Below are 24,188 nucleotides of genomic sequence, written 5' to 3'. Positions count from 1 at the left end.
GTAATCAAAAAAATATATATATAGCCTATAGGTGGGAACCTATAGGTGGGAGTGTAGCCTATAGGTGGGAGTGTAATTAATACTCACTGGAGAAGAGTAAGCTTTCATTCGGCGAGCACGGATGTGCACTGGCCAGACGTTGAGGCAGGTTCGCCCAGCTGGGTCGGGGAGGCTAGCGATCGAAACCAGAGGCACTGATAGGCTGCATTACCGGTAAAAATAGAAAATTGGGGGAGAAGTTTTGAGGCTGCATCTTGGAATAATGGCCATGGAGATATATATATACCTCCATGTGACATTTTCCCATTTGTGGTACCTAATCAGTGACCAAAAATGGTACTACTGCCAACCTTGCCAAAGTGCTCAAACTGCAAGCAGTGAGCTTTGCGCAATGCATAGCAAGGTGCCTCCAGTAAAGTGCTCAATTGGCGTAAACCAAGAGCGTCATATATATATATATAGCTTGAATATATATATATAGCTCTTGGTTTACGCCAATTGAGGTTTACGCCAATTGAGCACTTTACTGGAGGCACCTTGCTATGCATTGCGCAAAGCTCACTGCTTGCAGTTTGAGCACTTTGGCAAGGTTGGCAGTAGTACCATTTTTGTTTACTGATTAGGTACCACAAATGGGAAAATGTCACATGGAGATATATATATCTTCATGGCCATTATTCCAGACGTGGGCGCTGCCCGGCGGTCAATTACTGCCGGTTCCAGCGTCCACACACGACGGGTCGCCCGGTTCGTCGCAGGGCTTCTTTCTGGGCTATGCAGAAAGAGCCTGTCTCCCTGGCCCGCTCCGCCATTCTAAATTTGCGGACGGGCCATATAGTTTTTCGATCCACACTCTCCCTCCACAGGTACCTCGACTCCCCAGCCTGGCCCTCGCGACCTAAGCTGGTGGACTTAACCCTCCGGGTGCATCGTCACCCCATAAATCACGCCGCTCCCCGCCGCCGCGGGGTGTGGCAGGCCGGTTTCTGAAAGTCTTCGACCTGGCTATGTTTGTTTGTGCTCTCTCGCCGTGTCAATTATTTGTACCCGTGCGCTGTCGATGCAAATAAAACAGTTTAACACTAACTACTGCACTGATGAGACCGGGAGGTCGAAACGGTGTGCACTGTCTGCAGTTATATATATTATATATATAATATACATATATATATATATAAGCATTGTTTTGTAAATAGTTACCAGTTTTAACAAATTAGACAGGCATAGGCTATTATAGGCCTAACCCAAAACATAAAAAGATTAATTAATCAGTACGGTACTTAACTTTAGGATGTCTTCTGAAGATTTGATTATGTGTATCTGTGAATAAATAAATACAAAACTGTTGCCATTGATTGTTCAAACATTTCTTTTCCCAAATTGGTGTTTTGCATCATTGACGAGTTAAACTCTCCGTTTAGTGAGGGACTCAGTCAAGGCCATGGATGATCCAGGAAAGTTTTTCTTTCGCTGAAATACAAGATTTCTTGTGGTTTGTCTGACAAATTATTTTATGATGGGTTATTTTATTACTATGAATAACAAATAAACAAAAGACACAAAGTTCCTACAGTGCATGCTGCACATGCACTATGCAGGCTATAACTAGGGTGGATACAAAGGTAAACAGTGGGATAAGGTACAAAACATAAGTTACTTACAAATAAACTGCTCCATGTCAACTGGAACCAAGCTTATTTATAGACAAAATCCATTCTTCTTGTTTTCTTTTGAGCAAAAAGATGACTTTGTCGTTAATGTCTGGGTGACGAAGATTTTTTTCTCTGTTGAAATGACGGCAAGAGCATTTAGTGATTGGAGCCTTTCTTGATTGATGGTACTCCTCAGAAAAGTTTTGATTCTTTTTAATGTTGAAAAGAAGCGTTCAGGCTCTGCTGTGGTCATAGGAATAATTAGGAGGATTTTTAACAGTTTGGAAATTTCACTGAAAGCATCATTTAAATTACTTTTCTGAATAAATGTCATCAATTCAAATAACGCGAAATATTCATGCATGTCCAATCTGCTGTAGAATACTGCAAGTTCAGTTTCAAACTTTTATTTTTCTATGAAAGGATATGCTTCAACAGTTACTGCCACCTCATGTATGGTCACTATATTCTTAAAGCTATTGAAGCTTCTCTTGTTGAACAATTTTGCAGGTACTAATTGTTCGGTGAAGAAATATCTAGCCATTATGTCAACACATGCAGTCACACACCTCCTTCGCTTCAGCCATAAGTGTTTTTGAAGAATTCTCACAGTACGGTACATTTGAGTTTCTTATCACGGAAATTGCACTTTTGAAATTGCCTATATATTCATGTACTTTGAACACATCAATATCTCGAGATTGCATTTGGTTGAAAATCACTTCAACATGAGGCATTATTTGAGAAAAAAGCTGCAATCAAAAGAGGAATTTTTTGTTGGTAAGGTAATGCAAAATACCTGTTGCTTTTGAAATGGTATGATCAGTAGTTGATGTAGACTGGCAGGATTTTAAGGGTTCCAAATGTTCATGAACTTTGTTAACTGTTCGTATATGAAAGTTCACATTGACAGCACCACGTTGCAGCCTCCCATGTCATAACCTATCCTTCTACCAGTCATCAACTTGCTGCACAACTAGACTAGCACTTATAAACCATCAACACACAGCCTGAAAATAACAATGCGATGTGGAATTAATGTAAATATGGCAGACCCTGCTCAGCAAAATGCTGATAAAAAATCTAGCCAATTAAGAAGTTGCGTTGTTCTTACAGTTACACCCCTAGATCTTTGACCTTAACTTATTATCGCAAGTAAACAAAGAACCTAGCTTAAATTTAATTAAGTGCCGGTAAGAACAATAATGATAACCTAGTCTAAGCTCAATCAAGATAACCTAGTCTAAGCTTTATCTTTTTGTCCAGAAAGCAAAGCATATTAGTCTAACCATGTAACAGCATCAGTCGCAGTCACCTAACATTGTGCTTGAAAACGATGAAGTATACTTGCAACAATAGCCAGCCTGACCAGCAACTGCAAAATTTGCAGTTTGGAATCGTGGAATTTTAAAGCAACCTCAGCCAAATAGACGTCACGATTCTTCTTTGTTCTTCTTTTATAAGATCGCAACTGCAGAGCTTGCAGTTCAAAGCTTCCAAATATAAAACTTGAAAAATCATAATACTTTTTAAAATTCAGACATTATGAAACTTCTAGTCGGTAGGATCTATAGAGAAACTGAAAAAAAAAACGTGAAATTAATAAAAAAAATAAAATTCTGAAATGTGCAGGGGGTGCTGCAGTTCTGCAGTTTCTATAGACGAGCCGCCACTGTTTGGGAAGGTATAGAGAAGCCATTGAATTGATTTGTCATCGCGCACATCATTTGTCTGATGGTAGAGGGCGCAGTTGCAGATGGTGTGGTTTGTAGTTTGTTCGTCTTTGCCACACTCGCAGATGGAATCATTTTCCAGTTGTACATATTGGAGCGGAGTAGTCAAACATACATGATTTGATTAATGAATTTTTAGAAACCTTTTTATTTATAAAATAATCACTACTGAATACGAAAAGATTTCCATATTCAATATGACTTGAAGGAGAATAATTCACAGATTTACAAACATCCGGTTTTTAAATTGCTATAAATTACCATCAAGTTTTTCCTCTCGTCGAGGGTTGGAGGCAATAAAACGCCAAGTTTTTCTGTTGTGAGGTTTTTCAGTTGCAATCTGTCGTTAAATCCTCTCCAGTCTATAATATTATTAATCCAGATTTTTGGTATTCTGCTTCTATTTTGTTTTCTGTTTATGTTCTTTATTAATAGTTGTCTTTGAATAGTATTATTTCAAATTATGGGGCCAAAATACGTTAGTTTTTCTCTTTTAATTGTTTATAGAATTTTCATTTTTGTCTGCATTCTATTGAGTGCATTTCGGTTTGTGATTTTTATGAATAAAATGTTATAATTTATAATGTTATAAATACACTACTAAAATTATTATAAAATTATAATTTCCTTTGTTCGATTGCTTAGAAAGACGAGGAAGCAAAGTTTCGACAAAAGTTTAAAGATTTAGAAGACCACTTGGTTTTCTCACTAAAGGTAAGCACAGAGTGATTCAAACGGCAAATATCCAAATGCTTGCTCTAGAAAAGTCTTTAAAAAAAAACATATTCTTTAGCCTGTCATAATTTCTGTGCAAAATAATGTTGATTGATTGGTAAATATTTTAAATCACCAGGCTTTAACTGATAGTGCTGTCGAATGGAAATGTAGAGAAATTATGCTAGTCAGGTGCTTTATTTACTTTTTTAGAGGGCAGAGTTTCACTATGGAAAGAAGACTAGAAATCCTGTGGATGACTACTTATTTTTTTCCAAAACAAAACCGGGTACACTACCAGAACCAAAAAGAATGAAAAGAAAAGATATCTCCCACATGTTGCCACAGCATTTCCTGGCCAGTTTAACCTTATTAAATTTTATTTGATATTTAGCCGCTGTAATTATTAATCAATCTAAGCTTATTACGAGTATATTGAAATTTTGATGAACAATGAAATTTTGAGATTGTAAAGGTTCGCATTCGAACCATGGCTTAGTGAGGATGCGTCGAACCACATTTCTGCAACCTATAATCAATTGTGCATAGTGAATTTATCAATACAAGCATAGTTAATTTAAGCACCGTGTATCCATTAACACTTTTTAATATTTTGTATTTAGCCGCATGGTCGTTATCATTGCTTCACAAGTCTAAATATAAATGGCCTGTTTCAGCTTGATGCTATACGGGTTCTGTTGAGTGCCAAGTAGCGAGCAAGATTCAGTGCTACTTTAAAAAAAATCCTGGATATGACCAGAGAAGGTATCGAATCCCTGCCTACTGATTCAGAGGCGGACGCACTAACCACTAAGCCAATCATTTTGTGCAAAGCAATTAAATGTGGTGCACTCCCAAGTTCATTTTCTAAATCCGCTACTGTTTGAGTTTTCAAGAAGTAAGAACTTTTAAAATTTTAATTTTTTTTACACAATCAATAACCAACAAAACACGTTTATTTCAAATTGCAGGATGTGGAGCTGCAGGTTTATTGCAAGTCGATGGACAAAGACAAAGTTGAAGAAGTCAAACAGACATTCGACAAGTGGATGGGTTAAAGGAAAACATATAAAGTTACAACATTGAAATATGCATAATATACAACATTTATCAGAAAAAGTTTGCATTTTTTTGACTGTGATTTATTAAAAGAGATTTATTTGGCTTGATTATTATCATTGTTTCTGATTTAAATATACAAAATATAACTACGAATCAATCTACTGAAAATGATAAAGAAAAAATACAAAAATGCTGAGAATCAAATACGGTATAAAAATTGAGAAGTAACGTTACTAAAAACAAATTCCTAAGTGAACCTAAATTTAACCTAATTGAGTAGCCTACTGCTGGTTATAGTTAAGCTGCTTCAAGTAGTCTATATATGCAAAAGATTAAATTAGAAAACGAACTGTTTCCAACTTGGTATTGTACTATGTACAGTGCTGTGTTAAGGGGGGGGCCAAGGGGGGCCCGGCCCCCGGGCCCACCATCTCAGGGGGCCCACAAATAATAGACTTTCGCGCTTCAGTAAAGTTTTTTTTGAGTTGCTAAAGTTTACTGCGTGTAGGCTACTTGTTAATTAGGACGATTTAGGTCTAATTATACTAAAACATCTCAAATTTGGCCCCTTTACTACACTGAAACATCTCTAAAAACACCATTACTATCAAGAAAGTTAAAATGCGACAAAGCTAGTATCATGATCTGCAGAAGTGTATTTAACATATAACAGGCACTGGGATGCAATTGAATATGTGAATCCAAGAAGGGCCCAATTGCCACAAAGTGTTTTTGCACACCCGTTTTAATTATTTTGGTTATTTACTTTTGTGGTAAAACTTCGATTATGATTACATGCTTAAGCATACTGATTAGAAGCATCATACGTAAAAATTTCACTTGGTGAAGATTCTGTGCAGAAACAATGGAGAAGTTGAAGTGTAATTGCTGTAGTTGGGCCCATTTCAAAATCAAAGGAAATATTGATAGGGTATTTTTTATGTGTTTACCGATATGTTTGAAACATTTGGCCATTTTTTTAAAGCATCATTTAAAAACTCTTGACACATTCTCAAAACTCTTGACACTGCTTTTGTTTACAAATTAAACTTTACAATCACAATCACAGTGTTTTTACAATGGTTGACTGAACAAGTAGTGTTGCCAGATAAACCATAAAAATGGTGAAAAACAATAATGTTACCAGACCAAATGACCAAATCTGAATGAAAATTAATAATTTCTTCAGTTTTGGTTTTATTCTCAGATTTTATCACGGTACCGCGACGCAAAGTTCAAACAGTCAAAATTCCGCGCGGTACCGTGGTATTTACGCGTCGTGACCATACTCTATTTCCAGTGTTTATTTATTAGAAATTTTTAACACTTTTGGCTTTCATTCCGAGCAAAGGTGTAGCTAAGAAATGATAGACCTGTGTTTGTGTTTACTTACATTTGTGTTGTTTTCTAAACTGGTGAGAAAGTTTATTGAAGTGAACCACATTTCCATATCGGTGCAGTAAAAATATACACAATACTATAGGTCTGCTTGACGATAGGGGGCCCAAAATTATTCTGGCCCCGGGGCCCACAAAAGGTTTAACACAGCACTGACTATGTACCTGCACTTAATTAGTTTATGAGCGCACTTTATTATATTTGCTGTAATGTATATTTGATATAAGCACAATGCACTTGTATAAATTTATCTATTTAGTACTATCATTCTATTGTGTTGCTTTTTTATTTAACTGAATATTTGTGCGTTTAATTAACAAAGCACTCCAACCCATGCAATACTAAAGATTTGTAATGATTTTCAGTGAATGAATAATAATAATGATGATGATGATGGTTTATCAAACGTCTTCTTAGCTCAAGCTCACAAGACCGCACATAATTGTTAAAAAAACTGAGTTGCGCTTACTAAAGTTTTAAGGTTGCTCTTCTGAAGTGACAGACAGCTTTAATTAAGTGTAGCATTTCGTATAAAACCATTCTTTGATTTGATTAAATTGTTGTAAATTTTTAATTGTTTGTTGAAATGTGTGCTCATAACCAGTAGCGTTGACAGAGCAGTCCAGGGGTACTTTTGGGCCGGGCCAAAGATAACTTGAGGGGCCCGAAACCATTCAAAAGCGCCCTTCAAGTTTTGAAGAAACCGTTGCATTAACTTTTTCCACGGTTCATTTTTAGCGGTGTCTTGTCCAGACAATTTGAAACAACTTTCTATAATTTTAACGACCAAGTTTCTCACCATGGGTTCTCATTTGTACCGAACCTGAATATGTTTTCAATGCCCCTGGTCAAGATTCAGTTAATTACTTTGTTGCCATATGAAAGAATTTAAATAAGCACATATTTGGCACCCGTAAAAATTAAAACTCTAAAGTACTTTAAAATTTGCGTTTGTCTTAGAAATTAATAACTTGTACACGGACAGAATGTACACTGATAGAGCCACCAAATTCATTATAGGTTAGGCCTACTGAATTGTTTTTCGTACTAACATTTCACATTTTCTGGTAGGCTATGCGTGTATTTGCTTTAAGTTTAAAAAATATCAGTTTCCATCAATCAAAGATTCACCAAATATCAATGAGCTGTTGTGGTATGCATGAACTTGGGATTTTTGCTTTCAGTTTCAATGTTTCAAATTCAGTATTAGGTTGCGTCATCGCAATCATGCTACAAATAAAACAATTGACATTTTTAAGAGTTTGCATAGGTTTCTGCTGTAAGTTAATTGAGTGATGCTATATGCATTAGTAGGCTAATACGGTTTGTATATTCTCGAGCTTTCCCACTGGGGCAGTGGTTCCCAAACTTTTTTACTCCGTGGCCTAAGTTTTGATTCAAATAAAGTTCGTGGCCCACCCAAAATATTTTATAGGCCTACACTTGTATATGGGCGAGCACTATAGGCTCTAGCAATTTTCTAAGTGGTGACGCTGTGCCTGATTTGACTGGCCCGAGGATCAAAGCCCAGACCTCCAGCACAGATAGCGATATTTCTTACCACTACGCTAATCGGCCAAGTTCTACTACCTAATTACTGTACTATATGACATGTAACACAAAAACAAACAAAATGGCTTTTTGCAATTTACTTTTTAATGGGAATGGTGCTCTTGCGCTTTAACAACAAGCTTAGAAATTCTTGGCTCAGTTGTCGAAAGAGCACAGCGAATGTCATGTTCAACTTCAAGGCGGTTGCGTTGCTTGGACTTCATACATACTAGCGCTGAAAAGACAGATTCACATAACCATGTAGAAGTGAAAGGCAATAACTGTTTAAGTACAGTTTTGCTTATTTCTGGATATGATGATGCCATGCTTAGCCAGAATTTCGTGAGTGGCAAAGTTTCGAATAGATCTCGGCAACTGGAGTTGTTTTTCAATTCAATCAATTGGTCTTGCAATTCATCTTCCACATTTTCAGGGGAAAGTCGAAACGGATTTCTTGCAAGTGATAGGTCATCAGCACTAACTTCAGGAAAATATGACTTGAATTCGCTTTCCAGCTCTTTCAGATGTTGAACAATATTGGTCTTTAGTTCATCGTTTAACTCGTAAATATCAGACAGGTTGTTAAACATGGCAAAACTGCCGTTTTGAGCTTTTCGTCTCCAGTTTGCCAATTTTTCAACAAACGCATTAATCAAGTCCATGTTCTGAATAATGTTTTTTTCTTTTCCTTGCATTTTCAGGTTAAGGGTGTTTAAAGAATGAAAAATATCTACCAAGTATGCCAAACAAGCAATAAATTTTGCATTGGTAAAGCGAAATGCTAACTCAGGTTTTACATCAGTTAAATAGATTTCCAACTCATCGCGGAGCTCAAACACTCTGCATAAAACGTTCCCTTTAGAGAGCCACCGAACTTTTGTGTAAAACAAAAGGTTTTTATGATCAGATTCCATGTCTTCACAAAGTTTTCTGAATAGACGAGTGTGCAAAGCGCTGCTCTTCACAAAATTTACTATTTTAATAATAACGTTAAGCACATCTTGGAGACCACTTGGTAAAGTTTTAGAAGCCAGAGCTTCCAGGTGAATGAAGCAATGAGTAAACATAACGCCAGTAGCCTTTCTTTGCACAAGTGCCTTAAATCCACTTTTGGAACCAAGCATCGCAGGTGCACCGTCAGTGCACACGCCACACAGATTGTCCCAGGATATTCCGTTTTCATTAAAAAAATGGTTGACTTTTTCCATTACATCTGATGCTTTTGTGCTGGTGTTCAAAGCACAGCAGAAGAGTAATTCTTCCTTTACAGTGTCAACTGCATAGCGAACGAAAACCATAAGTTGAGAAACTGAAGATACATCGACAGACTCATCCAGCTGGATGGCGAATAGACCAAAAGCAGATTTATTTATTTCAGTTATTACTTGTTCCTTAATGTCTTCTGACATTGCTGCAATTCGTCTCTTTACTGTGTTATTGGATAAAGAAATAGCTTTGAGACTTTTCTCATGTTTATCACCCAGGACAATTCTCGTCATGGCCAGTGCAGACGGTTTAACAACAGTTTCAGCGATATTATGAGCTTTTTTCTGCTTAGCTATAATTTGGCTAACAACGAAAGATGCTTCTGTAAGTTTCTGATCAGTTTGTTGAAAGTTTCCAGTTTTGTCAAGTCGTTGACGTTTACAGCTAGATTCTAGTCGTTTAAAATACTCAATGCTTTTATTCTTCAACTCATGATGATTTTTTTCCAGGTGATTTCTCAATTTACTCGGTCTCAATGACTCATTGCTTAAGACGCGGTAGCATACTACGCACTGTCCCTTTTCGACTCCATGATCATTTAACGAAGTAAATCCAAATTTAGCGTAACTATCATCATACTTTCTTTTGTTTGCCATTGAATAATTTAGTATTTAGTAATTTAGTTTAGCATGTCTCGATTTGCAAATTTTTATTCAATCTCTTCTTCACTCTGCACCTCACAAGTCACAACTATCAGTCCACGACATAAAGAACGCTTGTTTTTAAGTACGATTTCTGGCACATGCAAGCTTAAAAACTCATTGTTACGTAACAATTCTTCCCCGTGGCAGACAGTTTTAAGAATGGCAGTTAAAATTTTTCGGTAAAAAATCTAGAAATTGTTAACAATACAGGAACAGTATAAGTTCAATTACAAATAACTCTGTGGCTCACTGAAACCGTCTTCGTGGCGCACTAGTGGGCCATGGCCCACAGTTTGGGAACCACTGCACTAGGGAATAGCATTCTGGGACGTGGCAAGTTTCTCATTGTGATACTTCTTGAAAAGAACATGAGCGCTTACTTTCGGTTCCCTTTTTGAAATACTGATCGACATCTATGACTTTAATCATCTAGCGATATGGCATAATAAACCGTTTCATGTTGTGCAGTTGGTGTGATGTGATATTTTTATAGTGGCCTAAACGATTTGTGCCTTACGGTTATTGTGTCTTTGAATCGCTACGCAGAAGGCTATATAAAAAAATTAAACAAAAATTGTCTGATTACTTGAACATTTTCATTTGAACATTTATTTTGAGCATTTTCTTGAACATTACTGAACAAAGAAAAAGAACAAAAACGTAGTTTTAACTTTTTAGATTTGTTTTATTTCCGCTCTTTTCTCCATCTTATTAATTTTTTTTTCATTTATTTATGCCGAAAAGGAAGTGTAACAGCAGAATCGACGAGACACAAGCAAGATTTAAACAACTTCTTTCTAACGATTTTTAGGCTAAATACCGGTACTAGAATACAGAACAAAAAAATTAACCAAATATTTATATGTAGGCTACAAATTGCTTGGCATTCGATTCAAAAACTTCTATTTTAAATCTTGTATTTCGAAGTATTGATGTCTGTCATGAGCTGTGAGCTGTCTAATTCAGCTCTACAAACGGAGTCTGTTCTAAGCTGCAGTGGAGAAGGTCGTAGACTGGATTGCTATCCACGAGAAGGCTACAAAGTAAGGGTAGATTTGAAGACAAATACGGAGATACACACTATGCAGAGCAGGATTTACGTTTAAGCTTTGGATCCCACATTATAAAAACCTGAAAATTTAATTTAAAGTCTGGTCGTAGACTGTCTTGATGCGAGATAAGTCAAAAATATAATTAAGAAACAGATTGAAATTTATGTTAAAAGTTGCAGAAATATAAAATAAAAGTCATGCAGAAAAGTAAAGTCTTTATTTTTGCAGTTTTGGAGAGGCTTAAGTTAACGAGGGTCATTTTCAGTTGAGATTTATTCAGTATAACTTATTGAACGTGGACAAAATATCATTTAATATCATCAATTTTGGACAAAATACAAAAAAAATACCACAAAGTTTACAAATCTACGTATTTGCAAAGTATTATTCAACTTAATATTGTATTTTTGAGCTTTAATATCCCCCTCTCCCCGCTACCTTACTGCCAAAACTAAATACCCAAATTTCTAAACAAAAATGAGCATTAGGCCTATCATATAGCGTTGGTTAAAACTCTCAACGTGTACATTTCAAAGACAGCTTTTAATACTGCGGCAATTGGTGTTAACATAATTCCTAAGCAACGGCATTTAACATTAAGCGTTCTTTTTTTTGCTTATGAAATTACTGTCCCAATTCATTGTCATTCGCTTGATTACAAGAATCAATTACTAGGGCTCGTCACTAACAAGTTGATAACTTGAGCCTCAACATTAGGTGTTAATCTTCTACAATAAAAAAACGCGTACCGTAGACTATTCAAGTTTGAAATACAGTACACTAAAAGAATCATGAAATTCTAGCATAACTTGAACTCACAAAACAAAGATACAAACGATTGATTGAACACTCTGACTGGAGATGTCAAACTAAGACTTATATTTCATTGAACTCAAACTGGAGACTAAAGCCAAATAAAAACATTCGGAAATTCACAATTATGTCAAACCCACACAGCAAAATCCGCTATTTTTGCATTGAATCAACGTCTGCAGACGTTGATTCAATGCAAAAATGACGAATTTTGTTGTCTGGAATATTACTACAAGGATGCAAAACAGTCAGATTTAAGCTCACAAAGAACTATTGCATTCGTAGATAAAACGAGTTTCCACTATGAATAAATTGATGCAGACCCTCTCTTTACGGAAGCCAAATGTGGAGTAGAAAGTGCCATTGACGAGTTTATTTTACGTTGCAGTGTTTCAACGATACCGTCCACAAGCACATCGAACTCCATCCTTTGTTGGTGAAGTTCATAAACACTCCTCAATTTCAAAGACTGCGGAACATCAAGCAACTCGGAGGGAATTACTTCCTTTATCCAGGAGCCTCTCACAATAGATTTGAGCATTCAATTGGGTAAATATTTAGGCCATAACAGATTTATCTCCTGAGCAAAAATTGCTTCTCGAAGCTCTATAAATAAACAGGGGCAACTTAAGCTGGTCTCAGATTGAATGTCTAGTTGCAATTAATGAATTGTGATTGCATAATAGTTGGGAGTGTAAAGCTAATTATAGCTTTCACGTAGTTTGTGATAGATTTGAAAGACGCGATTCACGCTTAATCCATAGTTTGGGCATCTCAATTTAAAATTTATCTCTTACCTCAGAATAAAACAATTATTAGTTAATTTTTGATATGCAAAGCAATGTTGCTGATTTAGAAGCCCACTTTATGTTCACACCACATTTCCCCCAAGTGCGTGAGTGCCTTTTTTTTAGTTTTTGATTGTATCTTTTATCCTGATGACCTCTTGTTTTTTTTCATTGTCTTGTTTTCATTTTTCAAAATTTACTTATTACTTATTCTTCAGCGGCCAATAATTTCGTTGACGATATGGAATAAAAAAAAAATTGATTAATTTCTGTAAAAGACATCAGTGCAACAGCCAATGTCTTCACAGCCAGGGATGGATCCAACAGTTAGCCTCAAGGGCACGGTGAAAATTTCAACAAAAATACCATGACGTGTAAATATCTACACGAATACACCCTCGCAAATACACCGGAAATACAATTAATTTTCTGTGTTTTAGTGAGGGGGGGGGGTCATTCTAATCGTCTCCCTGGATCTAAAAATTGCTTTAATCTAAAGCTTTACAAAGAGACAAACATGATATGTGTGTGAACATTGCAAGAAGTTGATTGTTAAAGCTGTGAGACGAGATGGTCTAAAAGCAAAACTGCGCTCATCCTGCTGTCATATTGTTTCAAGCTGCTTGCTCGCTGATGCTCTGCGTACTTTTGTCTGGCAGCAATCGATATAAGTCATTACTTAGTCCAAAATCATCGGGAGATGTCAAATTAAAGGTTAAAGTGAAAGTACGTTCTTAGAAGTAGCACATGCTGGTGAACGGAACGTTAAAACTGACCCGTTTACCATTTTTTCGTAACCTGATTTCTACGCAGTCTTTTCTACATGACTTGTGTAGTTTGGATTGCATAAAAGATTTTTAACAAATGATGGCCAACCGTATCATTGCAGCGTAGTGGGCTTATTTTGTGGTCATCAATTACCGGAAAAGTTTCCAGTTACCCGGATTCACCACGTCATAATCGAGGAATGCGAAGCTGGGCACTCAAAAGGGCGCCGGTTCGATACCGCTCAAGAGCATGAGATTGTGTCTTTGGCAAGATACTTAAAAGCACGCTTGAAGGTGGCATGCCTGAAGATTTTTTTTGCTTTCCTGTCCACTTAATCTAAATCTTTAGCCATCGGGCGTAAGCTTGGATACGACGTGGAGGTAGACGACATGAATCTCTTTTCGTTTGTTTTGAAGGGCTCGATACAAATAATAACTCTGACTATTACTTTGCATTGAAGGACTTGTCATTTAGCTGGACAGCTTGCTCGTCGTTTGCAATTTAACCAACCAGATCTTCAAATCTCTAAAGAAGACATCTTATGTGTAGAGTTGGCTGGTCTTTGTCATGATTTAGGTTTGAGGACTTGCTTTACGCTTTCACCTTTGTCATCACTCACTTTGCGTCATCTTGCTTTCTTGTTCTTTTAGTCTATTAGTATACTACACCAGCTGTCTTTTCAAGTATCTAATTTATTTATTCTGTGACACATTTCTTCACTTCGCCATCAGTCGTTTTGTGTGCCTATGTGCGTTTCCTTTGGAAGTAGGTCTACGCCGTTTTAATGTGGTTGTTGAACATCAACTGGGTGGTAAAATAGAAAGAAAGCTTACATAAACAATAATGATAGTGCTTAAACAACAGCAACAGCAGCAACAAACAACAAGCTAAATTATTACATTAAATGATTATTGATTCTGAAATGTGAGATTACTGTACATTTCGACTGCTATCGCCAAATTTACATTTAGTAAGCCTTTGACCAAGTTTAACCTAAATATCCATTTCTTTGGCTTGCAAACATTGTCATCTTACAGCCAGTTACAGTCATAGTTACAGTCATCTTACAGTCTTACAATCATTGCATTTTTTATTGGTACAATTTATTGGTACAATCATTGGTATTTTTTAAACAATTTATAAATGATGTTTTAAAAGTTGACCTATGATATAGTTAATAAACGTGTATTAAAATATAGCATAGGCTATATTGTGTTTTAGTGTATTAGCATAAAATAATTTTTGACCGAATTGTAATTTTTGACCTATGCAAAGTAAAGTTTAAAGGAAAACAAACCAATAGAAATTCACTGCAACTTTACAAGTGTAACGTGCCAAAGCTGATCCCACCGAATACACTGATATTTGAAACATTGATTAGTTTAAAAAGAGTTGCAAGTTTTCATTGGGATGTGAGCTTCAACTTGGAATATACTAAACCTAAGTTAAGAAAAACTAACATTTAAAACATGAATTTAATAAATAGCATACAATGAATCGTAAAGACAAGATCATGCTTGCCCGAGTTTTTAGAGTCTCTGCATAAGATAATAACTTTTTATTCTGCAAGAAAACTTGTTTTTTTATTACACGTTTTCTTCACAACAGGTCATGGAACCTATTCTCACATGTTTGATAAAGTCTTTTTAAGAAAAATAAACAAACTTAAAAAGAACAACCAAAGTTCAACAACCAAAAATTTTGAGGTACGTTAGCTGATGGAACTAATACATTTTCTGAGTGTGAAGTAGTTTTTCAGAAAAATATTGGTTTTGGCTAAATGTAAATGTTTTTCAAATTCATTAAAAAAAAGGTTGAGGTGAAGTTCTCCATTCTGTTGATAACGCTAAACTAATAAACCAATTAAACACCACCACGTTTATAGCACGAGGAGCGATCCTGCTCCATGTTCGATCGACTTCTTCAAGACAACCCAATAGTAGAAAGGGAGTTCAAGTTACTTTTGAGAACTGATACAGATGAAGATGGAACTGACATTACTCAGTATCGAAATGTCATTTTTATAAAGGAAATGATCAATGGACCGATAGAAGAAGACACGGAGGTAACTAAAAATCAATTAAAAAAGTTTAACTCCATTGATTTGCAGACCTGTCCAACATAAGCAATAAATAGTCCGCCCCGGTAGCTCAGTTGGTTAGCGCGTGACTTCTGGAACGAAGAAGCCTCAAGATCAAACGGCGCTGGTTCTACTCTCGGGGTGTGCGCTTGAGCAACGCACGTAAACGACTGCTCTCCATTCAGCGGCACCTAATGGATGGAATAATTCTCCGGCAAGAAGACTTCAACAATCAGAAAACTTCACTCTGCCAATCTTGGTAACCGGCCCTGCGTCAAGAGCCTCTACAAGTATGCGAAACTACCAGGAATAATCAATCAAGGCTTTGTCAGTCTGAGGATAAAGGTTCAAAACCAGGTGACCGGGCCTGCGTCAGTGATTCAAAGCTTCTACAAGTATGCAAAACTGCCAGGATTAAGCTCTGCAAGAAGCTTTTCCAGTCCGAGGATAAATCCAATCAATCAATACAAAGCGTAACAAAACTCACAAGATATTCTATTACTACTAAGCAGGAATTAAGTTTGTTTGATACAGCTCATTTTAGACTAGATGTAGGCCTACAGATACCCACAAACCATAGACAATTAAACCGTTTCGAACTTTTCACGTCACATCAGGGCCAAGAACGCATGGTTAGACTGCTTTAGAGTTTTTGCTAAAAAAAAACACCAATTTAGAGGGAATGAAATATCTTCTGATAGGTGTCAAACCCACAACAATGCTTGATATGAACGCTTCGGTTTCATGTCTTGAAATACGAAGGAATTTATTTTCACACGAGTTAGTTCAATCATAAACAGTTATAAATCGATTTCGATCACCTAGCAGCTAGATCATCTTCAGTTAAGGTTATTCAAACAGAATCAATTTAGAGTGATATTTTTTTTCACAAGAGTTTGGCTTTAAAAAACACACCACACATCATGCCATCAACAACTTCAACTTCCTTAGTCTATTAGTAGAAGATATCTGCTATGATGGGACTACATGCTGGCTGCTTTCTATATCATCCTGTAAATATAGCCAGAAAAACATCTCCAATTAAGCTGGTAAAAAGATACACCTTGGCTTAGATCCCCGAATGCTCAAGCGAAGAAATCAATGTTGTCCAATTTAGGAACTACAGGCTGGTAAAATTTGACAAAATCCTTGAATAAAGTTTATTGAACTTTTAAATCTCGATGAAGGCAGAGCTTACGTTTGCTTATCATCATAATGTCATTTTTATCAAAAAGTACGGTGTTGCAATGGAAGGAGAGCAGCGGTTCGACACCGCTTGGGAGGAAAGCTGCTGTACCGTGATGCTTGGCACATACAGTAATGAAACCCCAACATGAGAGCAGGCTATATTTGGTTCGGTATCTCTATATTGTAATTGCAATGAAATAACTGTGATTACATTGCGCAGCATGTAATTATATGTGTGAGTTGTTTTAATGAAAATAACATAAAATATTTCATGTTTTTATTATCTACAGAAAATGAATAATGGACAAATATCGGAAGTTGATTTCCAAGAAGTTGAACAAAAGCTTGTTGGAAAGAGGGTAGGTTAACTAAAATGTTAAAAAGTTTAATGCTCAAGCGAAACTTACTTTCGTGCATCATTGTGATCACTTCAAGACGATGAAAGTCAAAACGAAACAATTTATAATTCTAAATATTTTACTTTGAGCAAATTAGCAAAAATAGATCAGCCAATATAAAATGAACGCCAAAATTCTCAGCTTAGAGTCTTTGTAAGTTTAAATTTGATCTTGTATGCAGATTTGGAGATGCAAAGGACGAGATACAGAAAAGGGATTTCTCTACGAGGTAAATGCTTGGCAAAAGGATTGGTTTATGATGGCATTTTTAGTAATTGTTTTTTCTAGTGAAGCTATGCATAGTAGGCTAAGTTCTGTTTTAATCTCGAGCACAATTGCTTCAAAATGAAAGATAGCTGACATTACTGTAAAAGTACTGCAGCTAAATTGTACGTGTTGCTGATTAAATGTTAAAAATATACTACTCTGAGATATTCTTAAAAAATAATAACACTGAAAATAAAAACAGTATAGGTTTTGAATGTTTGCTGAATATGAGTTTTGTATCTACATTTTGAGTTGTTTGTTTTATAAGACGTCTTTTTCATATTTTTTTATTGCAAGGTCTTGTGTTGACTACAATTACTCTAAGTTACAGGATTTATGTTTTTTACAGACAAGTCCAAGTCCAGTTTTTTGATTTAGTTTAAAACGAGTAATACGAATGTTAAATTTCGTAAAAGACAATAATATCAAACCTTACAATATGTCCGTCGGAACACTTTACACAGTTCGATTAATTGGGTTCACACTTCACAGTTTACTGATATGAAGCGGCAAATATTTTAAAACTGTCTACAGTTGATCAAAGCCTGCAATAAAGCAGTTAGCCTTTAGAGACTGATATCCTTCTTTCGTCACATTCAAATCACTTATGCCTGTAACCAGCTTTTCAATCTTTCAGATCGTTGCAAACAAACGGAATGGAGTGGATGTCGACAAATGGGATTACTTTGCCCGCGACTGCCATCAACTGGGCATAGCAAACAGCTTCGATCATGTTCGATTTATGAAGAACATGAGGGTTCTCGACTGCGCTGAAATCAATGGCAAGAATCAGGAAGAACAGAGGAGTGTAGACTATCAGATATGCGTAAGAGATAAGGTAAGTGGTGAGTACTTATTAGATTGCTTGCTGCTGAAGTAATGAAGTGTAAAAAGTGTAAAGTACTGACCACTGACAAGCTTTTGCTATTTTGCGAACTGACCAATATAGCCTAAAGCAGCGGTTCTTAACCTTTTGCCTTGTCGGCACCACCTTGAAATCACCGATCAGTTCTCGCACCTCTTCCTAGGATTGGCTGAAAAGTAATAGTGGCCTAAGTTACATTTCGAAAATTTTGTTGAAACCTGGTAGAACAACTTTTCTTCTTACGTCATATTATAACAAACCTTGATAATTCAGCATCCCCCACATCGCCTATAGCAGTGGTTTTCAACCTTTTTGTCTTGGTGGACCCCTTTTGGTGCTTTCGAAGCAGTCGCGGACCCCTAAAAAATTAACTAACTGCAGTAGCGTTTTTGAGATGCAGACTTTGTATGTTAAAATGTCTTTAATCGAACGATTTTCATTGATTTGGATATGGAGAGAATAGAGACGCATGTGATGGTACATTCGTTGCTAAAACCAAAATTTTAAAGAAGTTCAAAATCGCGATGACAAAGTCTGACAAAGTAAACAAATGAAATGATAGATGAGACTAAATACGACACAATTTCATTTAAAATGTTTTTTTTTTTAAATCAAATTTTGGCGGCTTTTTTTGTAACTTTTCCAGACTACTGTACAAATGACATTATCCTATCAGAAGGCTTGACTACAAAATAATCTGACTTTTGTCAATATGGATATACTGTAAAATTACACTGTAGAGTGACATCTGTTGTCACCATTTGCGGCAGCAGAAGAAAGTGAAAAGGTTTTCTAAAATAACATACAGAAGCACAAATCCAGTAGTTGCCAAGCACAAACGACAGGAAATAGGCATTTGAATCAATAGTAAATCATAAAACAATTCATACGTTTATATACCGTTTCTTTGCCAACTAAGCCAGTTGAATTTTGACAACAGTGTAGTAACATATCGTAAACGTATCAACGTATCGTAACCTAGTAACGTATCGTAAACGTATCAACGTATCGTAAACGTATCAACTTATCGTAAACGTATCAACGTATCGTAAACGTATCAACGTATCGTAAACGTATCAACGTATCGTAAACGTATCAACGTATCGTAAACGTATCAACGTATCGTAAACGTATCAACGTATCGTAAACGTATCAACGTATCGTAAACGTATCAACGTATCGTAACCTAGTAACGTATCAACGTATCGTAAACGTATCAACGTATCGTAAACGTATCAACGTATCGTAAACGTATCAACGTATCGTAAACGTATCAACCTATCGTAAACGTATCAACGTATCGTAAACGTATCAACGTATCGTAAACGTATCAACGTATCGTAAACGTATCAACGTATCGTAAACGTATCAACGTATCGTAAACGTATCAACGTATCGTAAACGTATCAACGTATCGTAAACGTATCAACGTATCATAAACGTATCAACGTATCGTAAACGTATCAACGTATCGTAAACGAATCAACGTATCGTAAACGTATCAACGTATCGTAAACGTATCAACGTATCGTAACCTACCAACGTATCGTAACGTATCAACGTTAGTAACCTATCAACGTGAATCCGGGTAAAAGGATAGACCCTCCACCCGAGAGGCCCACACGACGAACATTCTGAAATTCTCATAGGTTAGCCAAACAGACAGAATTCTCATGCGTTACAACTCAATAACATGAAGCAGTCTTTAAAGCTGGTTAAGCTTATTCTAATTATAATTTCTCGATGTACAAATTAGGTTTAGAACTGGCTGACAAAATGTTGTCATACCAGTTCATCACCAAAAAATGTTTACAACTGCATAAGCACCAACTCTTGGGTATGCACTTTGTGGTAAAATTTCATGCAAAGGCTCGTAATAAACAGATTTTCTCTCTACTGTATAGCCAATGAATAGTAGTTAACAATTATATTACGAAATAAATAAAGCTACTCTCCATTCAAAAGCGATTTTTCAAAAGCTCGCTGTTCATAATCATGCAACCTTCAAAGACACAGATATTGGAGATAAAAAAGTTACATTACAGTTTTAATTTATCTCTAAATGACTGGCATAAATAGTTTATTGAATTATTTTCAGCATATATTTGTATAACAGGATATCTGATGCTATGGTGTTGGTGAATAACCACATGAAGCTGAAGGGTAAAGGAGGAAAGGAATTGACAATAGATGAGTCTGTGAACGACATGGAAGCTTTTGAAAAGCTCACGGATAATGTAATGATACCTTTGTTTGCTTTGCAGTACAAATACTTATCTTCAGGCTGACAGAGTGACTTTAAAAACTTAATTCTGAGTATTCTGAACGCATGTCGTTGAAAATCAGGCGGCATTTATTTCCCACATAATTTTCAAAACATTTAAGTAGGGAACGTTTTAATTTCAAATTTAACTTAACCCTGATAATAACCAATACGAGAAAATATAATAGGGTATCCCTTTAACAATTATAGGAATGAAATGGAGGAGGGTGGTGCAAACCTTGGCACCCGAGCCGCGTGCTGTCATAAATGTCGGATTTTCCGGAGCAAAATCTACAGGTGTTAAAATACATCTATTATTTACATAAATGCATTGCATTATACGATACAATACAGTGACACAAGACAAACAAAGATTGAATTGAATGAAAAAAAAAAGATTTTGTACTTTAGATTATCCATCAAATGTATTATTCAAGCGCCCCAAATGATGCTTCAGATGACGAAATAGAAGCAAGGAGAAAAGCTCAAGAAATGATGAGAAGAGTTTTGGATCACGACTATTATGTCTACATCGGATCTAAAAAGGTCCCTGAAGAAAAAGTGTCCGAAGATAAGAACACTGAAGACATTAGCACTGTAGAATCAAAGGTTGATATGTGGATAGTAAGTCAAATACAGTACATGATTTATGACTTTTCATTTCAGACTTTCTATTTGTATAAGCTTATTAAAATGTCAAATAAAATATTGTTTATTTGTTGCCTTGCTGACAGAACCATCAGTGAAAAGAACAAGTGGACATTTTTTTTAAGTTGTTTGATTGTTTGAGGATGTCGTTTCTGTAGTTGGGATCTTACTGGGAATTAACATGTTTAAGTGGCTACCATCAGTACCAAACATTCCTTGTGCTGAATGCAATCAGCAGTACTTCCAAAGTATTATTGCAAATACTACAATATCGTGCAATGCTCTGAAGCAAATAGTCAGACTTCCATGTTTGTTTGTTCCATTGTTTTTGTAGACTTTTTTTTGTTGAAATCAATTTGTAACGAGGCATAACAAAATTGCTTAATTAGCAATTGGCCCTTCTAATATGGCTGGAAATGCGGAGCAGCAAGTGCGGTAATGCTATGTCCTTTCATAGACAACAAAATCCGTCATTTTTACATCCGCAGACGTTGAATCAATGTAAAAATGACGGATTTTCTTGTTTGGGTAGCCTGTACTCTGGCCCTGGTATACCTTCGTTTACTTGTATCAACATTTTCAAAATTCATTTCGTGAACTTTTGCATAATTGTTTATCCAGGAGGAAGAAAACAACTCCTTTAAAGAAGTCTTCAAAGGTTTGGAGGACTATTGGGCTTTCCCGTTGGAGGTAAGCACAAAGCGATCCATTAGTTGTTTAGCATTCATTTACAAGACGATATTGTTCGACACAATATGGACGCTTGCATTACGTACTCGCGCTGGTATGATTACAATCAACCACAGTTTTCGTTTTGGGAATGTCAAAAAGTTTAATTTTCATTATAGGACTACATTGGCCTGGCCTAGGTCTACAGCAAAAAATTAATCACAACCAGTAGCATGTAGCTACGGGTGGTTGTAATAACTTTGACAATAATGTTACTATTTCATTAGGCCTATCATCATTATTGCTGTTGATCGAAGTTATCGTGTTGGCGTGAGAAACTAATGGCGACTTCAATACGTACACTATTTGTTTACTCTAGTAAGTTTGTCGGCAAATAAAATAAATTTAACCTAGAATTAGCATTAAGTTGCTTATGTTGTACTAACATTACATAACGTAGCATACAATGAGCCTATACTCTAGTTTTTCGAGACCCAATATTGGCTTTCTGTAAACTGAAATCAGCTGCAAAACTTTAAAAACATTTGATGCCGACAATACAAACTGACAAAGTATTCTGCCAGTCAGGCAACAAATTCCATGTAAAGTAAGAAGTTATAGTTTGTAGGGCAACACTGCATATATGTTAATGCTTTGAATTGTAAGCAATAGAAAAGTGATTGATTTTGATTTTCCTTTATTTTCATTTTAAATATCTTTTCAGGAAGCATATTTTCATTATGGAATGAAAAGTATAAATCCAGTTGAAAATTACGTTTTTTATTCCAAAAATGGAGATGAGGAGGTGAAACCTAAACGGATCAAAAGAGAAGAAGTCTCCCATATGCTTCCGAAGCATTTTATTGCAAGTTTGAATAACAAGTTTACTACAGTAAAAGTATCGGGTCTATGGCATATCGGTTTACCGCACAATCTGCCTCGGTAAAATAAGCGTCTTATGTAAACCTGGCCAAAAAACTTAAAGACAAGCTCCATCAGGGCGTAGGCAGCAAATCATTTTGGAGGGTGGGGCAAATATTTTTTACTGCACATGCCAGTGAGCCTAGCAACGAACCGCTGAAGGGATAGCACCGAATGGGCGGTCTCCCTTACAAAATTGTAAAAACAACACCTTAAAATTGCGCATTCTGAAAATACTTTCACCTTAAATCAATATTAAAACCCTGTTAAATGACGCTGTATAGCAGAGTGTAAAAGCTACCTGAACGACCGAAGCTACATGTACGTTGTGTTTGGTTTCAACTGCATAGCGCAGTCAGTGTGAAAGGAGACAACTGAAAAAATAAGTTTGTAAAAGCAAGTCAATCATATGCAGAAGCACCAGTAACTTTTTTTTCTTATCGATCATGTTTTATGTAATTGTGGATTATTCTTTACTTCGTGCTTTGTATTTATTTTGCACCCCACTTTGAATAAGATTATAAATCTATAGAACATCCTCAGAAAATTTCTTGGCGTATTCCAATATTAAAATATTGTTGTTTATTTTAACTTTCAGGATGTTGAATTGGAAGTATATTGCAAGTCGAAAGAAAAGGTGAAAGAATTTAAGATGAGATTCAATGAATGGAAAAAGAAGTAACGATGCATGTTACTATGTGTCACAATGGTTTTCTGTCGAAGATGCTGTAATCTGCAATATGTTTCTCATTGTTGCACAATCGCCGATGGTACCACCTTTTTTGTGAACGCTGGAGCGGAGTAATCCGACGCCAGTACGGAAGCAATTGAGCCGCGCCCGATAGGGTAGGGTCTTTGGGGTTATTGTCTGACGTTGTTGAACAGAAGAGTTTTTTTACGTTGTAATTGTTTTTCAACGACAACCTTCTAGATCCTATTTTCAAAAAACATATCTTTCGAATAAAAAATCATCCGAAAAATGATAAATCTCTGTTTGAAAAACTGGCGTTTTTTAAAAAAAAGGTTTAAATCAATTTAAAACCGGGGGAAAAACAGTCAACTTCACGCGGCTCCCTATGTAAGTAGCATGAAAATGCGAAACGAACACTGTCATAACCAAATCTCGACCCGGAACGTTCACAAGACTTCATGGGAACCGCTCTTTTCAGAGCGCGGCAGTTCCACTGACGACAAGTATCGTCGTCCCACCCTCCTACAGCTAAACGTCGAGGTCATCACATTGAGCAATATCGATGGGATTGAGCAGCTCGTTCAAAAGAACTGAGTTCTTGTCATCTTCTTCCAGGAAACCCACTGCACTTCTGCAGAAAAGCTAGTAACTCCACACTCTTCACTAGTTGGGTCTACCCAAAGCAGAAAGCATGGCCTTTCCACGTTTGTCCATGAGAGCTTGAGTATGAACAAACTCCTCCACCAATGAGGGAAAA

At 36.2% G+C, this 24,188-nt stretch overlaps 3 protein-coding genes across 3 annotated transcripts in view; 2 read left to right on the top strand and 1 right to left on the bottom strand.

The window, feature by feature from the left end:
- The window catches only part of LOC145783459 (deoxynucleoside triphosphate triphosphohydrolase SAMHD1-like), a 35,643-nt gene extending 30,408 nt beyond the window's left edge, over positions 1-5,235 (top strand). Inside the window, exons 5-7 of the mRNA XM_082595344.1 lie at positions 4,031-4,099; positions 4,313-4,456; positions 5,071-5,235. Coding sequence (XP_082451470.1) covers positions 4,031-4,099; positions 4,313-4,456; positions 5,071-5,157 — 300 coding nt within the window. The 3' untranslated portion in view covers positions 5,158-5,235. The remainder of the gene's footprint in view (positions 1-4,030; positions 4,100-4,312; positions 4,457-5,070) is intronic.
- Positions 5,236-8,214: 2,979 nt separating this feature from the next.
- On the bottom strand, positions 8,215-9,609 carry LOC145767468 (protein FAM200A-like). The gene has a single exon (XM_082579296.1). The coding sequence runs from the start codon at positions 9,607-9,609 to the stop codon at positions 8,215-8,217; it is 1,395 nt and encodes a 464-aa protein (XP_082435422.1).
- A 1,343-nt stretch (positions 9,610-10,952) lies between these two features.
- LOC145767459 (deoxynucleoside triphosphate triphosphohydrolase SAMHD1-like) lies at positions 10,953-23,422 on the top strand. The gene is made up of 13 exons (XM_082579286.1): positions 10,953-11,063; positions 12,274-12,434; positions 13,902-14,017; positions 15,050-15,147; positions 15,327-15,506; positions 17,000-17,068; positions 17,289-17,336; positions 18,012-18,250; positions 20,356-20,476; positions 20,914-21,126; positions 21,772-21,840; positions 22,544-22,711; positions 23,339-23,422. Exons 1-13 carry the CDS (start codon positions 10,953-10,955, stop codon positions 23,420-23,422), a joined length of 1,677 nt encoding a protein of 558 aa, XP_082435412.1.
- The last annotated feature ends 766 nt before the right edge of the window (positions 23,423-24,188 follow it).

The sequence above is a fragment of the Aplidium turbinatum genome, chromosome 1, assembly GCF_918807975.1.
Source record: "Aplidium turbinatum chromosome 1, kaAplTurb1.1, whole genome shotgun sequence".
Lineage (NCBI taxonomy): Eukaryota > Metazoa > Chordata > Ascidiacea > Aplousobranchia > Polyclinidae > Aplidium > Aplidium turbinatum.
This window is presented reverse-complemented; position numbering and strand designations above follow the sequence as displayed.